We start from the raw sequence: 18412 nt of genomic DNA on the forward strand, positions 1-18412 counted from the left end.
ACATTGTAGACATTTAATAAGAAATTTGTAAATGCAAGAACAAAGAGAACAGAAAAAGCACTTGAGACTGCAGGAAGCAAAAATTTAGGAAACAGGCATGAATTTAAAAGGATTTTTTTTAATAAAAATGTTTTTGGAAGATAGTCAAGAGAATCTTTTATCCATAAAGCAAGGACAAGCAGCTATGAAAAAGGAATGGTGTGAGCAAAAGAACAATTTCTTGGAAATAACAATTTTTTTTAAGGAAAAAACAATGAACAAGCAAAATAATAAAATTGACATAGCTTAATACCTAATTAATCTGGAAAACAAAATAAAGTAACTATCGTAGATCGTAATGCAAAATGACAGACAAAAATTATGAGAAATATTTGAAGAATAGATACAAGAGGTCTAATACCTCAACTAGGATTTTCTGAGAGCAAAATAGATACAATAGAATCAAGGCAATAATAAAAAGAATAAAAGAACATTTCCATGAGTCCAGAAGGAAAATAACCCAAACATTAATATTCAGATGCAAAGGATCACTAAGTGCTAAGCAGGATTCAAAAAAGAAAAGCAGACCATCTGCCATATTTTATCAAATCTCAGAAGACATTGATTATAAAATACATTATTTTATGTAGCCCTCACAAGGAAACACTGTTGCCAGTCAAGCTATGACATTGATACCAATTGTAAGACATCTCAGTAACAGAGAAGTACTAAGTGGGGGAGGGAATATGTTTTTTTAAATTGAGGAAACAGGTACACATTGGTGAAATTTTAGATCTCCAAGAATTTAAAAGAGAGAGTGGGAAACAGTTTAAATGCAATGGAATAAAAAAAAAGGAGATTTACATTAATTTTCTCATCAGCAATATTAGTTGTTATAAGAAAATTGAGCAGTTTTCAAAAGGAAGAAATAATAGTTTGAACCCTCAGTCTTAGGGTCTTCTACCCAACTGAGCTATCAATTGATCATATAAGCAAAATAAAGACATCTTTGAACTTGTGAAAACAAAAAGTTTACCATTCACGAACCCTGCATGAAAACCAAAAAACACTAAATACTCTAGCCAAATATAAAATGAATGAAACATGCAAGGTGATATGGGCACAAGAAATAAGGGAACTAAGAATGACTCAAAAGCAAGGAAAAGTTGAAAAAATTAAAAGTTGACACATGATCACTTGGAAGAATCTGATTTTAGCAGCAAAGTTTGGTAACAAGTATGTACTCCCTTCTTTAGGATCCAGTTACACTCCTTGGTTCTATAGGAACATGAACATATTGTAAACGCTGTTTATTAGATTTCCATTTTTATAATCAAAGAGGTTAATGAAGCATGGAGACTTTATAGAGAACAATGTTTATAACATTCCTTTTGAAAATGTAAAAGAATAACATTCCGTTTGAAAATTGAGAGGTATACGGAGAGAGAAAAGGGTGTTGTTAAAGAAAAAAAAAGAACAAACAAGTTTCCCATCATGGAGTTAATAAATCAAAATATAGAAATTTATGAATATTAGTCATAATAAAAGCAACCACAGTAAGGGCTAGACACACACAAATTAAAAATGTGCTTAGGCAGTGGAGAGAGATAGGAGATAAAGTGGATGCTCTAATTCCTAATCTCTATTGTGAGGGAGTCCAAATAAATAAAGGTTATTATTTATTTATAATAATAACCATTAGAAACACTGAAGGGAATGGGCTAGAGGTATAACTCAGTGGTGGAGAACATGCTTAGCATGCATAAGGCCCTGAGCTCAATCTCTAGCATGAAAAACAAGAGCAAGAGAGAGAAAAAAAGAAAACTCTTAGCTTCTGGGAACTGAGAGTTTTATGTTCATGTATACTATGTAAAATTTATTTTAAAAATACGTATGTGAATGTTCAATCATTAAAATCTGAAGTAATATGAACAAAGTAGTGAATAGGTTGGTATGTAGAGATAAATGGTAGCATATATGAAGTACTCAGCGCAGAACAGGCACTCCATAAATTGTAGCTTTTAGGGCTGTTATTACAAATTTTGTTATTTATCCCTGTGGCAGCTGATGTCACCTGGATTCTCTCTGCCTGCCCCTTTATAGTCCTTCAGATATATGGAAAGTCGGCTCAAACTTTCACTTGGTGCTTTATAGTGGTCTAAAGCATGCCCCAGGGTTTCTGCAGTTGCCCACTGCAGCTACCTTCTGATGGTTGTCTGGGAGTCTGGGCTCCTTCTTCCACTGAATTACATCAGTCACTGAATCTCATCCTGTTCCATTTGTGCTTTGTTTAATCAGACACTGAATTCCATCCAATTCTGCAATTTCTATTAAAACCTCCCACACATATCACACCTTTGTATGTGGAAGTTTGTGAAGGTAAGTGACAGGAAGAGGTAACTCTGTGTCACATGGAGCACTGGACATCTCCCTGGGCACTGATCATCAGCAGCCCAGCAAATACTGCACCACCCGCCTGAGGCTTTGCAGGGCACGTTCCCTACCCCTGCCCTCGCTCTGATTGCTCAGGGGATCTCTAGGTTCCTTTTCCTTTATGCTGCAGAACTACTCACCTCTCTCGAACTCCTGCTTCAGACCCTCCTCGACAGAGCCAAAACCACTCAGAGTGGCAACACACCAAAGGGCCTTTGGGGTCACAGAACCTATTCAGAGAGGGTTGTGGTAATAGGAAGAAGCAACTTTTCTCTGTATTGTAAGAAGTAAAGGGATCATTAACCAAAATTTTTTTTTCTTTAAGCACCCTGGGGATATCACTGAGATCTCCTCTAAGATGCCTGTGGATTCGGTCGGTACCCATCATGAACCCTCCAAAAGAAAAAAAGGCGAAATGGTAAAATTTGACCTATCACTACAGTGAAACACATTTTTTAAAAACAGTTTTGGGAATATTGTATTAATGGTAGTGAAGACCTGGGGGCTATGACTGGCATATTTTAAAGCCTCAATATCCTTAAAATCACATCTTTGTGCATTCATTTGAAGTGTTTTATTTACCTAGTTTTATTTATTTATTTATTTATTTATTTATTTATTTATTTATTTGTTTGTTTGTTTATTTATTTATTTGGTCAGGTTAAACATACACCACCCGTAACGCCACAGGAAGGAAAGAAAGTGAGAGTATCATTGGCTAAGGTATGATAACCATTATTATTAACCTAGTTATTGTGGATGTTGATTCTGGCTATTTTTAGGAAATAACAATGACTTTGGAAGCTATCCTGTCTGTGAAGAGACAGAAAAAGCTGATTTCCTCCTCAGTATGATTCTGTCGTACATCACTACCACACCCCAAAACTCTCATTCATGACATGTGTACAAGTCCATTGTTGGAGATTCATTCCTTTTGCCAAAGTCGTTGTCCCTTGCAAAACATAAAAAGTACTGAAAAATGACTTAAAAATGTTAGTGTCATTGATTCAGTCAAATCCTTTCCTGAAAAGTGTTTTGATAGAAATGGGAAGTAGAGGATGTGGAGGAGGCTCTGCCAAGGGGAGTGGAAAGACCATAATAAAGGAGGGGGACAGAGGAATGACTGGTGTGGGGGGGTGTTGGTGATGAAGAAGTTTGACTGCTTTGTCATATAATTAGAACTGCTTTTCTTTCACTTTTTTCTTGGGGGGGATGCTGGGAATCGAACCCAGGACCTTGTGCATGCAAGGCAAGCACTCTACCAACTGAGCTATCTCCCCAGCCTGCTTTTCTTTCACTTAATCATTTTTGGGAAATGGAGGCATGGGGTCTTAAATTCTTCTGACTTACAGCAATTTGCAAATAAATCTAACTCATTGTTTTCTCTAGTTACTTTTGATGGTATTTAGAATATGCAGGCTATTTAATAGACATAGCCATTTCAGATTTAGGGAGAAACAGGGCATCTTGTACATGTAATTTAACTTTGTGATATATTTTCTATTGAAAGGACGAAGGGAGAAGAATTATGGATACACACGTGGAAACGTTAAAGGTTAATCTGGAGAATGAGAAGAAGAAGTTAGAAAGGTACTGGCAATGACGATTCTTTATTATTCATTTGTAGCTAATCCAGCATTTAACTCTCTGTAAATATATTACAGATGTAGAAAGGAATCAGAGCGGATGAACAAAAACTGGGAGAGGAAATTCTATATTCTCAGGAACAGGTATGGTATGCAAATTCTATTTATAAAAAAGCAATATTCATAATTTGAGGAGGCTTGCATTTTTCTTTACATATTAATTAATGGTAAGTGCCCTCATATACTTTTAACAATCAGAGTCAGTTAAAAGAAAATTGAATTTAAGACTATTGTATTCCCTATCCAGTGTTTCAAGCTTAAAAGTTCAATAGGACAGACAGACTCTCTTGATACCTGGTCTAATTAGACCTGTCTAGTCATCTTTCTCTACAGAGCCATTAAAACATTTGCACATGATATGCAACTGGTCTGTATCATGGAGTTTGTTTTATGCACTAGATCCTTTACCCGATTCTTCTCCTTTGAGCACTAACTCCTCCATCCTTGGATATATTTTTCACTCACATAATCATTTAATTGTTCTTCCTTGTATCATCATTTTTTTTAATGGTGAAAATGAAACTAATTTGAAGGGAGATCAGTAGAGAGAGAGGAAAGAGACAGGGGAGGGAGGGAGAAAGGGGGAAGGTGCTGAGGAGTGATATTGGCCAAATTATATTGTTATTATGTGTACATGTACAAATATGTAACAACAAATCCCACCTATATGTACAACAATAATGCACCAATTAAAACTATGGAAAAAAAAGAAAATGAACCTGTTAAGAGTCTGATAAGGCAAATAGAAATGCCAAATAGAGAAAATGTTTATTTTTTCCCTTTGTTCTAACATATTAACCTTAAAAATCCATATTCTGTTCACTTGTTTCTTGCCTTAATCTCCCTGAGAGTCTCTTCTTTTCACATGTTGGAAGTTCCTTTGTGAGATTCTCAATAGTCAAGCGTCATCCAGAGCATGACAGAATCAATTTTGATGTGACGGAAGTCAATACTGTTGAGCTTGCGACTCATACGTGACATCGTGGGACCACAATGTGCACTGTGTTTCAGAAGCATATGCTATTTATTCTGTGTGTATAAGAGTCACACAGAGTAGATAGCATGGGCTATGTGCATAGCAATTGCTGTGCACATTACACCAAAATAATTAATCCAGGCTGGCACATCAAGAACCCATGTATCAGAAACAACACCAGATGGGGAGCAGAAGCTCTCCTCCTTGTGGAAAAATGGTCTGCTTTGTGCTCCTGGTTGTGTTTCACATATGTGCTGATAACTATTTTGTGCTCTACAAAATAAGTTTGTTAATACCTGCCCAATCTACTTCTTAAAAGGCAGAATATAGATACAGGCAAAGCAAAAGAAAACAAATATGCACTTCATTTCATTTCTCTAGACAAGGATTTGAACTCTGAAGCTGAATAGAACATCTTTCCCTAAATACTTTTGTGGGATTCCCTTTGATCCTTAAGATTTATTTCATTTCTATGGGATTCATCCTAATTTTCAATGACCATTTACAAAAACGGTTCTGTTTCAGTTCAAATTGATTTGTTATTAACCAAGACAGTGACAATCATAGTCATTGTCTTGGTCTCTGAAGATTTTATGTTATTATCTAAACATTTAAGATAGTAGGAAATATCAATGCCTATTTTCTATATGTTTTCTCATTTGATCAACTAACTTGGGACATAAAGAATATGTCTCTCTAGTTGGTTGTTATCACCGGGTTAAAGCCATGTGATCTACATGTATTTATACAGGTTACAGCATCACAGTACAGTAAGGACGTTAACTATGCAGTCATGGACTTCTGTGTGCAAGAATGACAATTTCCTTTCACCATAACTGATTCTAGATCAGGGGCACTCTCTTTTGTTTAGTAGAGGAAAAACTTCAGCTTAGCCAGTCAAGGTAACAGTCCAGTCGAATGACCTCTCAGTTGATCCATGATTTATATGTAGTTCGAGTTAATTCACAACTTCATTGTGAAGCTCCCTTTTCATGTCTGTCGAGTTGGCTCCATTTCCAGGAAGGATGAACATAAATAAGCACTGCCAACAAGGGTGAGGGGTGGTCCTTTCTCTTAGTGTGACCTGCCTGGCGTTTGTCATCATTGTCATTTCTCCCAGCACAAAGAGTGCATGGGTGTGATACATGGGCTTAGGACCCTATAGATCCCTAGCTGACTGATACCAGAGTGGTACAGTAGCCCCTCTCCCTCCATACAGGAGACAGTCCACATGCCTCCTGCTGAGCCATCCGGGTCCCCTGGTTCTGCACTCTGAGGCTGGTTGGTCTCACTTCTGCCCATTACACTTCCCAAATTCATAGATAACTGGTACATGATTTCCCCCATGGGTTTCCCAGACAGAAGATGTGTACACACACACACACACACACACACACCATCTCCTGCCCTCTCCTCCTCTTACCCCATGCTCAGGAGCACTGCACCACCATCCCCTCAGGCAGCTTACTACCTTCCAGAACTTACAGTGCATGCAAGGTGCAGGCCCACTCGACCCATTGATTCTCTTCCTCCTCTCTCTCCTTGGAAACTGTGGTAAAACCCTTCATTCTGAGATCTGGGAGATGGTACATTTAGGTAAACAGAAATTTCACACTGCTCCTTACTTCCTCTTCTTGCCCCTATTTTCTGTTCTTCTCTGATTTCTAGCTTGCCTCCTATGTCAGAGGACTGTGAGCGGTTTTCCTGGTATACATGCCTTCCCCAGCCCCTGCAGATTCACACCCGACAAACCTCAAGTCTTGTGTCTTTGTTCTCAGCCCATCCTGTTCTCAGGATAGTAATCTAGAAAAAAAGAACCAGGTGTCTGAGTTCAATATATCTTGTTTTCACTTGAGTGAAAACTCACAACACATTCATTTTCTCTCACATGAATTTCAAGTTTCTTAAGAAATGCACAAGTCAAACCAAAATAATTCTGGACTCTTGGGTAACCAGTGGCTTTCGTAAGTCTTATCCCTGCCTCTCATTTTAGCTGTCTGAATTTTTCTCAGAAGCTGAGCCTGGGTGGTTGAGGAGGTGGCATGAGCCTGGGTTTGGATAATGGAGACCCAAGACCCTGTGCTTCCAGGAACTGGAAATCCATTTGCTGATATCTTAAGAATTTTCTGTGTTCATAAAAGAGTTTGAACTGCCATTGTGCTTTCTCATACTGTCCTTGACAGCTGCTGGTGTCATGATCACACCGTTTTCATAATATTAGTTATGGAGTTCCTTTTTTAAATTCTCTGAGAGATTCAGGGGATAAAATGAGAATTGTTACTAGATGATTTGGTAGAAATTATTCTTTAACTGACTAGGCTGAATGTTTTCTTGAGCAAATTTTAAAGGACTGTGATTTTGTTGTTGTTTTGTGTTGTTTGCAGTGCTAAGAATCAAAGGGCCTCACACATGCTAGGCACGTGCTCTACCACGTGAACTATAGCGCCAGTCCCCGACTCTTGTTTTATTTCATTGTTTAAAAACCTTGAAGACTACTAAAGTTTTATATTTCTTTTTAAATCTATTCTTAGTTATATTTTTACATGAAATCAGTCAACACGTATAATTTTTCCAAATTGTTACGAAGTTATTCTTCAGTCTAGGTATAAGTTTCCTATTGCTGCTGGAACAAATGACCACAAAGTTTAGTGGTTTAGAACAACACTAATTTATTCCTTTATAGTCTGGAGGTCAGAAATTCAAAATGATTCTCACAGGGTTTAATCTTAGTTGTTGGTAGGGCTGGTTCCTTCTGAAGACTCCAGGGATAACCAGTTCTTTGCCTTTCCAAATTTTTAGATTCTTCTTGTCTCACTCCAACCTCTACTTTCCGCATCACATTGTCTACTTCCTTATCCATGCTGATCCTCCTGCTTCCTTCTTCTTAAGTCCCTGGTGGCTACATCAGAGCCACAGGATAATCCAGCATAATCACTCCATCTCAAAACCCTTAGCTTCTTTACATCCACAAAGTTCCTTTTACCATATTAGGGAATATACTCACAGGTTCCAGGTATCCGGAAGTGGATATTTTAGTAGAGGACAACATTCAACCTACCAAAATTAATTTTCCAGCCCCCAGATATTTATGCCTATCCCACATGCAGCATGCATTCACCCCATCCTGTTGTCCTCCATAGTCTCTGCCCATTACAGCATCAATTCAGATTGAAAATCTCATCTGCAGATCCCAAAGGTCCCAATTCTCATGATCTAAATTAGGTACTGGTGAGGCTATGGTTAAAATCCATTCTGCGACAAAATTCTGCTCCATCTTTGGACTGAAAACACATTATTTTCTTGAAAATACAATGCTTAATTTCTTCAGTCTTTAGTCAATGAGAACCCTTCCAAATTGGCTACTGCATTGTTTTGACATAATCTTTCATAATTTCCCTTGATTTCCAGTAGAATAAAATGTCCCAGGCTTACCTTGTACATTCATTGGCTTAGATCTAGAAATAGTCATTTCTGAGAGAAGAAATAGAATTATGACATTCGTAGGTTAATGGATGGAGTTAGAGAATATCATGCTAAGTGAAATAAGCCAATCCCAAAAAACCAAAGGCTGAATGATTTCTCTGATAAGTGGATGATGATACGTAATGGGGGGGTGGTAAGGCAAGAATGGAGGCAGGATGGATTTTGCAGAGGAAAATGAGGGGTGGGGAGGGGGTGGGGGAAGGAAAGATAATGGAATGAGACAAACATCATTACTCTATGTACATGTATGATTACATAAACGGTGTGACTCTACTTCATGTACAGCCAGAGAAATGAAAGTTGTACCCCATTTGTGTACAATGAATAAAAAAAATTTTAAAAAGATGCCCTGGCTTATTTTAGTGAGAAATTATCTTTAAGCCACAGTCTTGGAGGCTGGAGGTGGCTCATTTCCATTACTTCTATGTCTTTTCAAAGATGAGAATACATGATTTTTTCAAGTAATAAGTTCATACTAATTTTTAAAAATTTTTTACTTGGTAATATTTTTAACTTTTAATGTGATTCTTAATTGCATTAACATAATAACCTATTTTCTTTGTCCTATGACTTACATACATTTTATTTTATTTTTTGAGTACTTCTTTTTTAATTTTTTTACTTTTTATTTTTACAGACTGCATTTTAATTCATAGTACAAAAATCGGGTGCTCCTTTCCATTTCTATGATTGTGCACGATGTAGATTCACACCATTTTCACACCATTCAAGTAATCATACATGTATATAGGGTAATGATGTCTGTCTCATTCCACCATCTTTCATACTTCCGCCCCCTCCTCCCCATCATTTTCCTCTACGTAAAGTTCTCCATTCTTAATTCCATGGTTTCATTTATTTCAGCTTTCATGCCCTGAAGGATGAGATGTTTACTAGGCACACACTGTTTCGTCAGTTTGCAGTGCTCGCTGATACATCCTTCAATTATGTTGTAAGTATACATAATGTTTAGATGCTAATTGTGTCTTTGAATATATATGTCTGTCTTTCTGTTCTTATCATTTATTGAGCCCCTGTCATTATAGGCTCTGGATGTAGTGCTTGGTAGTCACTGTACTACATGCTGAGGGCTTAAGACAAAGTACGTGGATCCAAAGAGCTGGGTCTAGTGTGAGATACTGAGGTAAACAGATTGTTTACAATGAGTGACTGAGCTGTAAGAGAAGCAAATGCAAATTTCAGAGGAGGGGTGACTCATTCTGGCTGGGGAGTATCTGTCAGTCTGCCCACTCATGGTCATGGACATCATGTTGGGAAATACTAAAACTCAAGGTTCAAGTATTCAGTCACTTACAAAGGGAAAAAGGAGGTAAGTATCAAGTCATTCATTTTTATATTAGAGGTTGCATTAGCTTTCTATCATTATAACAAAATCCCTGAGACAAATTACCTATGAAGAAAAGAGGTTTATTTCGCTTACACAGTTCTAGAGTTTCAAAGTCAAAACAGCATGGTACCAAGCTCTCTGGCAAGTGCTGCCTCTTGGCCATGTCATCTAGTGGCATATACAATGGTCAGAGCATGTGTTGGAACAAGTGGTCACACTGTGAACCAGGAAGCAGAGAAAACAGGAGGAACCAGGTTTGCTCCTTTTAACAACCCTCTCAGGAGAACTCAAGTTGCACAAGAACTACCTTGTAATAGCGCCCCCAGTGACCTTAGAACCCTCCTCAATGGCACCATCTTCCAATAGCACCACCCGCGGACCAAACCTCCAATACATAAACCTTTGGGAAGACACAGCTAAGCCATGTTCAGACCATGTCAGAGGTCATCTATACAAGTCCAATTCCGAAGTAGACTGTTATTTAGCCTGCTAGACTTCGTGCTTTCTTTTGTGAATATAAGTGATGTCCAGTATGGAAACAGATCCAATAAAATTCAACTAATAAGTAAATTAACATGATACAAACCCTTGATGTTCTGCTATAATACTGAGTTTTCCGAAGACAAGTAAGGTTTGTAGAAAAGGGCACAAGAAACATAAAGAAACATAAAATATGTTTTTTGAGGTTTTTTTTTTTTTTTTTTTTTTTTGCTTTAAGAGGCAAACAATTGAAATTATTTTCTCTTAAAAATTTTTTTTCAGTATTTGTCACCTTAAGACCATTTTCTAAATTAAAGTTGCTACAGGAGATCAAATAACTTGAGTACACTGGCAAGATAACATTAAATTAATTGTTTTTAACCAACTTTGTACAGTAATCTGTACTTTACTAAGGACTTTAAAAACTGTCTCCCCTGAAATGTTCCCAAACTGATCTACAAAATAGGAATACACAGAGTATCTTTCTTCCCCTCTTGGTTTTTCCTCTCACTTAATGGTTAAGATTTTAATAGGAGCATTAATCAAATATAATGTTGGAGGACCCATGAGAAGGCTATGCCACGCAAAATCAGACTTTTTCATAATTATTAATGGCAACATTTTCTGGTTCAGATTTCTATTGACTTCATGAAACAGACTTATAAATTTTAAAGTTGTACCAGTTTATGCCCACTTGTAGATCCAGTCTTTTTTTCTTGAGAAAAACTTTGCCCTCAAATAACCAGGAAACTCATGGAGGAGGAATGGTACTCTGTCTAGTCTGGAATACATCCATGTGCCACTACTCACTCGGTTGAGGTTCATGAGTCTACCTGTACATCCGTACAGAGTGTTGACACTTGACACACTCAGCAGTGCAAATAGAATGTGTTTAAGAACAATAGAGAGGGAACTAGAGCGAGCAGGTGTATGAGTGAGTTTGGGATACAATAACACCATCCCTCCATTCCCTACATTCTCTCACTTATCCACCCCATCGATATTTATTAAGTGCAAAACCAACCAACCACCATGCTCCTTGCTGGGAATAAGAGGTAAACAAGACAGTATGGGTCCTTCCTTTAAAGACTGTAAGTTCCATGAGATCACAGATGGGGTCATCTTATAAACTAGTATTTGCAGAGTTTAGAATACCGTCTGACCTATAGAATAGACTAGGTAAACTTTAATAAAGGAACATCAAACTTTAAATGTCAACTTTGAATAAATCCTATGAAAGGATACAATTTCCTTGAGAAAAGAATACCTCCACTAACTGTTGAGGTATATCTTAGATATGATAAAAGGCACAAATATTACATGTATCATTTGAGGGGTTCTGAACCATGTAACCTTTATCAAAAGCTCCCTTACATTCCTTTTAACACAATACATGTTCCACATCCTCACATCACTAATGTTTTTGTTGTTGTTTTTGGTGGTACTTGAACCTGGGAACTCAAAACATGCTGGGCAAGTGCTATACCACAGAGCTACATTTCTAGTCATAGTACCTGCTTTCTTACTTCTGGCTTATTTTACACAATACAGTATTTTAAGATCCATCCACTTTTTTTATAGATCTGTCACAGGTGGTGTTCTTATTGCTGAATAGCATACTATTGTATTAATATAACACAATTTGTATATTATTCATTATTCCCTTGTTACAGCATCTCAGCTGTTTCCAATTAGGAGCTATTATGAGAAGAGCTGCCAATACACATTCTTGTACATGGCACACGCTTGACATCCCAGCTTCTCAGGAGGCTAAGACAGGAGGATGGCAAGTTGGAAACCAGTCTTAGGAGACTTTGTCTCAAAACTAAAAAGTAAAAAGGCCTGGGGATGTCGTTCATTAGTAGAGGACCCCTGGGTTCAATCCCCAGTAAGGAAAAAAAAAAAGAAAGAAATTATTGTACAAGACATTTGCAGAAATCTGTTTTCATAGTTCTCAGATAAGAGCAGAATGGCTGAGACATAGGAAGTACACATGTTGAACTTTATTAGAAATTGTGAATATTCCAAAGTGGCTATGTCATTTTACTCTCCCTTTAAGGTTTGAGAGTTCCAGTTGCTCTACATCCTCACCAACTTGATATCGTCAGTTTTTAAATGTTAGCCATTTTAAATGGTGTTTCATAGTAGTTCTAATTTCCATGAATGAACATTCATGAATGTTGAATGAATGTGATGAATGACGTTGAACATCTTTTCATGTACCTCTGGACCATTCTTAGATATTTGTGAAGGGTCTACTCAAGACGTTTTGAAAAAAGTTGTGGTACAATACACATAACAGAAAAATTGCCATCTTGACCATTTTTAAGCAGACAGTTCATGTGTTAAGAACATTGACACTGTTGTGCAACCAAACCCCAGAACTACTTTCACTTTGCAAAACAGAAACTCTGTATTCACTAAGCAACAACTCCCCACTCTGCCATCCATGTACTATTGTCTGTTTTTAGTTGTGATGGAGTACAGGGGTTTTTGTGGTAGTTGTAGGTTTCTGTTTGTTTGTTTGTTTAATTCTATATACAAGTCTTTTGTCAGATTTTATACATTGCAAATGTTTTTCTCAATTAACTTTTTCCTCCCATTTTCTGATCAGTGTTCTTCAGAAATCAGAAGTTTTAGTTTTAATGAACACCAACTTACCTTTTTTTCCCTGTGACAGATGATATTTTCTGTGACCAAGACTCTATCACACATGCCACTTATACTTCTTATAATATGATTGTGTTTTTCCTTTTCCCATTGACTTCCTAGACTAAACCTTCATTCTAAACTAAACCACTGTGTACATCCGAGTCTATTTCTGAACACCCTGCTCTCTTCCGCTGGTTTACTTGGCAGTCCTTTGGCCAATACCACACTGCCTTGGTTTATGGCATTATGTACATCTTGAGCTCAGGTACCATAAAACCTTCAATTTTATTCCTTTCTTCAAAATTGGCTTGTCAATTCTTTTAGAATCAACAACTCTAGTTCTTAAAAAAAATGCTAGGAGTTTTATTGGGATTTTGTTGAATTATATTTCTTAGTCTCACTAGCCAGGGCTCTAACATATCTAGTCCAAGCAAATCTATGACAACAATTTCTTTTCAACTCTTGAGGCTCTGCCCTATGGCAAACCAGTAGACATAGTTGTCTGACAAAACATCCATACTTTATATATAATATGTTCTCTATATAATACATGTTATATGTTACGATGCTTTTACACTCAGTTGAATTCTTGCTGTGTAATTCTACCCGTCAATACTAAGACCCCAAATTTATAATGGGGTGAGGGTGTATTGTTAAATACACAACTAACCCTGGGTTTTGACCTCTTCTGCTGAGTCATAGGAACCTTTAACAATTCTTGCATATAATTATTAAATTTGTCAAATGCCCTCAAAATGAATGGGAGCTACAGGATGGGAGTCAGAGGTTTCTATATTCTCTTAGTCTTAGAACTGAGTTTTGTTGTTGTTGTTGTTGTTGTTATTGTTGCTTTGTTTTTTGAGGTAATGAGGATTGAACCCAGGAGGTATTCTACCACTGAGTTACATCCCCAGTCCTTTTAATCTTTTATTTTGAGATAGGGTCTCCCTAAGTTGCTGAAGCTGGCCTTGAACTTGGGATCCTCCTGCCTCAGCCTCCCAAATCTCTGGGGTTACAGGTGTGCACCTCTGTATCTGGAAGACCTGAGTGTCCTCAATGCGTTTCATCAGCTTATGCTACCATGAAGAATATAAGAAATGAAAGTCTTATTTAAATTCTACTACTATATTTTATTTACTTCTCATTTTTCCATATCACATCCATAGTTCCCTTACATTTCATCTCAGCCTATTTGTTACCAGAGTCTTCTATCTTTGTTTCCTGGAGGTGGTATAATCTTGTACTCTATTATTTAGTTCAAAAATCTTCATGGGATATTTTGCTGAGAATGTTCTGTAGTATAGGCTTTCTATTTGTAAATTATTTAAACTTCTGTTAATCATGAAAGGATTTTATTTCATCATCAAATCTGAAGGTTAGTTTTGCTGGGTATAAGATTCTCGACTGGCTTCCATATTCTTTCAGAGTTTGAAATATGTTGTTCCAGGCCCTCCTAACTTTTAGGGTCTGGGTTGAGAAATCTGCTGATATCCATATTGGTTTCCCCCTATATGTAATCTGATACGTTTCTCCCACAGTCTTTAAGATTCATCTTCATTTGCATGATGGGCATTTTTATTATAATGTGCCTGTTGTAATTTTGTGCATTTGGTGTCCTGTAAACCTCTTGTATTTTATTTTCCACTTCATTCTTCAGAAATAATATTTTCTGATATTATTTCATTGAACAGATGGTTCATTCTTTTGGTTTGTATCTCTATGCCTTCCTCAATCCCAATAATTCTCAAATTTGGTCTTTTCATGTTGTCCCATAATTCTTGGAGGTTCTGTTCATGATTTCTGTGTGGCCAACTTTATTTTCAAGATTAAATATTTGTCTTCATTGTCAGGTTTGGTTTTCCAAGTAATCTAGTCTGTTGTTGATGCTTTCTAATGAATTTTTAATTTGGTGTAGTGTTTCCCTCATTTTTTTTTCTCAGAATTTCTATCTCTTTATTGAAATGATCTTTGGCTTCCTGTATTTGCTCTTTTAACTGTCTATTGGATTGATCATTCATTGCCTGCATTTGCTCTCTTATATCATCCTTTACTTCATGGATCATTTTAATTATGTATGTTCTGAAATTCCTTTCAGACATTTCTTCTACCATGCTGTCAATGGATTCTATTAATATAGCATCTTGGTTTGTCTGGGACACTTTCTTCCCTTGTTTCTTCATGTTGTTCATGTATCTTGCCCTCTAACAGTGCAGATTGGAGGTATTACAGTTTCCCCCTATGGGTTTATAGTCTCCCTACAGGTTTCTAATACCTCTCCGTTAAGGTGGGGATCAACATTAGCGGCACTCAATACAGACAATATGCAGCCTTAAACCAAATAGTCCCTATTAAGATGTTAACAGTATTGTGGTAAAAAACAGAGATGATGAGTTTGATTATTGTTATCTACAGCATAAACAATAGGTTTGCAAAATAAGGTCCACAGTTTCTAATGGTGTACAAAGAGGATGGGAGGGATATAGGATGTAATGTTAATAAGATAAGAAGTGAGAATGTAGAGGTACTAGATCATAGGAAGGGTGAAAGTGGAATCAAAAGAAGTTGGTTGTTAGCATGAGAAAAGGGAGAAAGAGACTGAGAAAACAGATAAGAGGAAAATAGAGTGAGAAAAATAATAAAAAAGAAAGATAGGAATAATAATAATTTAAAAATCTACAACAAAACTTCCAGTCTTAGTAGTCTGATGCATGAATGGTACTTGATAATGCAGTGTCCCAGATGGGAGCTGCCCAAACTAAAGATGGTGGTGTCCAGGTCGGGGATAATCCATGATGGTGGGCAGAGGCATCAGCACTTGTTGGTGGATGGGGAGCCGCAGCAGGTGGGGCAGGGCACTGAGTGCTCGTGGGGTGCAGTGGTGGTGGAGATCCACATGGGCTGGCTGGGCCTAGGAAGTGCTCCAGGTCAAAAATCTTTTTTTTTTTTCTTTCTTTCTTTTCTTTTTTTTTTTTTTTCTATCATGCTTTTTTTTAATTTTAATTTTTACAGACTGCATTTTGATTCATTGTACACAAATGGGGTACAACTTTTAATTTATGTGGTTGTACACAATGTCGATTCACATTCATACATGTACGTAGGGTAATACTATCTGTCCCAGTCTACTATCTTTCCTTTCCCCATCTCCTCCTGCCCCATTTTCCTCTACATGATCCAAAGTTCCTTCATTCTTCTTATGCCCCTCTCTGCCACTCCCTCCACTATGTATCATCATCCACTTATCAGAGAAAACATTCAGCCTTTGGTTTTTTTTTTTTTTTTTTTTTTTGGCTTGGCTTATTTCACTCAGCATGATATTCTCCAACTCCATCCATTTACCAGCAAATGCCATAATTGTATACTTCTTTATGGCTGAGTAATATTCCATTATGTATGTATGCCACAGTTTTTTTATTCATTCATCAAGTGAAAGGCATCTAGGCTAGTTCCATAATCTAGCTACTGTGAATTGAGCAACTATGAACATTGATGTGGCTGCATCACCATAGTATGCTGATTTTAAGTCCTTTGGTCATAAACCAACAGAACTTAAATTCCTAGCAATCATATATTTAACACTGGCTTTTTTGTTCTTTTTAGTTATACATGACACTAGAATGTATTTTGACATATCAAATATACATGGAATATAACTTCCTATTTTTGTGGTTGTATTGATGTGGAGTTACACTGGTAGTAATTCATATATGAACATAGGAAAGGTATGTCTGATTCACTCCACTGTCCTATTCCCACCCCCTTTCCCTTCCCTTCATTCCCCTTTTCTAATCCAGTGAACTTCTATTCCCTCCTCTCCCCAGTACTTAGCATCTGCATATCAGTGAGAACATTCAGCCTTTGGTTTTTTGGGATTGACTTGTTTCACTTAGCATGATAGTCTCCAGTTCCATCCATTTACCAGCAAATGCCATAATTTCACTCTTCTTTATGGTTGAGTAACATTCCATTGTGTATATATGTACCATATTTTCTCTGAAGGGCACCTCGGTTTGTTCCATAGCTTAACTATTGTGAATTGAGCTGCTATAAACATTGATGTGGCTGTGTCACTGTAGCATGCTGACTTTAAGTCCTTTGGGTATATGCTAAGGCGTGGGATAACTGGGTCAAATGGGTGGATCCATTTCAAGTTTTCTGAGGAGTCTCCATACTGTTTTCCAAATTCACTGCTCCAATTTGCAGTCCCCACCAGCAATGTGTGAGTTGACACTGGCTTTCTTTACCATTCTCATGAAAAGACAGGAAGGTAGCGGGGGGAAAGAGCCATGAAAACATTCTAGTCAGGGAAAGAACCATGGGAAGACTCTAAGGTAGACGTGTGCCTGGCACCAGATGCCTGGAGCAAAATGAGTGAGGAGAGAGTAAAGTAATGAGCTGGGGTCAGAGGGGTCACAGAACTCTGATTTGTATAGTCTGGGAAAAATTCAAAACCTTTCAGGGTTTTCAGCAGAAGAGTAAGACAATCTCACTTAACTTTGAAAGGGACAACACTGCAGCTCTGGGGTGGAGCTGGGGTGGGTGGGTGGGAAACTGAGCAAAGGACAGAATTGGAAGCTACTAACATGATAAAGGCAAGACATCGTGGTGACTCGGATCACCTTGGGAGAGAAGATGGCACAATGAAGCAGATGTCTGACTGGGGTACTATGTGGTGCTTAGAAGCAACATGTTTTAGGGACATATAGTAGGATGGACAGATCTAAAACTTTGTACTTAGTGACACAACAGGGACATATAAGGCATACTGTAGTCTAATGTTGAATCTGAGATATGCTCAAGACTAGCTCAAGCTTTTGTAAGTCACTCAAAGAAAAAATGCTGCCAGTTATGCTGTGACAATCCATCTATTGTAAGGTGCCTCCCAATTTTAGGGGTATTAAAATCAGAAAGCTACGCCTTAGAATTGATGAAATAGCACATCACATTATACCATTAATGTAAATTAAAATACATGTGCAAAATCTCACTTTTTGTCACTTTCAAATAAAACATACTAGTCAAACATATAGTTTATTTGTGGGGGAACAAAAGGGGAGTGTGATCAGGCTATGGGTGGAGAAAAAACACATGTAAACACACATGTTCTGCATGTATCAGTACTTACAACCAACGAAAGGGAAGCCCTGAACAGGGAAAAATTGACATAAACCCTGAGCTATGCAAAACACATTACTCATACGTTTGTGGTGATGCAACTTTGTATAAAAATATAGCAATATGATTATGTACATACTGCTTGATAATGATTATAAATGATCTCAATAAAATAGGAATTGACAGTTAAAAAAAAAACCCTGAGCTACGTGCTCAGACCTTTCTTCAATAAGTGTACTTAATGTTCTTATGATTCTTTTGACCTGCACAATTTAAATGTCATTTACTTTGTACTACATG

The 18412-nt window shown here is 37.3% G+C and overlaps 1 protein-coding gene across 2 annotated transcripts in view; it reads left to right on the forward strand.

Annotated features, from left to right (window-relative positions):
- The window catches only part of C12H10orf67 (chromosome 12 C10orf67 homolog), a 120791-nt gene that overhangs the window by 82466 nt on the left and 19913 nt on the right, over nucleotides 1-18412 (forward strand). For both annotated transcript variants that reach the window (XM_047520717.1, XM_047520718.1), the window contains 5 exons: nucleotides 2738-2830; nucleotides 3073-3135; nucleotides 3923-4002; nucleotides 4077-4142; nucleotides 9382-9469. In XM_047520717.1, coding sequence (XP_047376673.1) covers nucleotides 2738-2830; nucleotides 3073-3135; nucleotides 3923-4002; nucleotides 4077-4142; nucleotides 9382-9469 — 390 coding nt within the window. The remainder of the gene's footprint in view (nucleotides 1-2737; nucleotides 2831-3072; nucleotides 3136-3922; nucleotides 4003-4076; nucleotides 4143-9381; nucleotides 9470-18412) is intronic.

This window comes from Sciurus carolinensis, chromosome 12, assembly GCF_902686445.1.
Source record: "Sciurus carolinensis chromosome 12, mSciCar1.2, whole genome shotgun sequence".
In the NCBI taxonomy this organism is placed as follows: domain Eukaryota; kingdom Metazoa; phylum Chordata; class Mammalia; order Rodentia; family Sciuridae; genus Sciurus; species Sciurus carolinensis.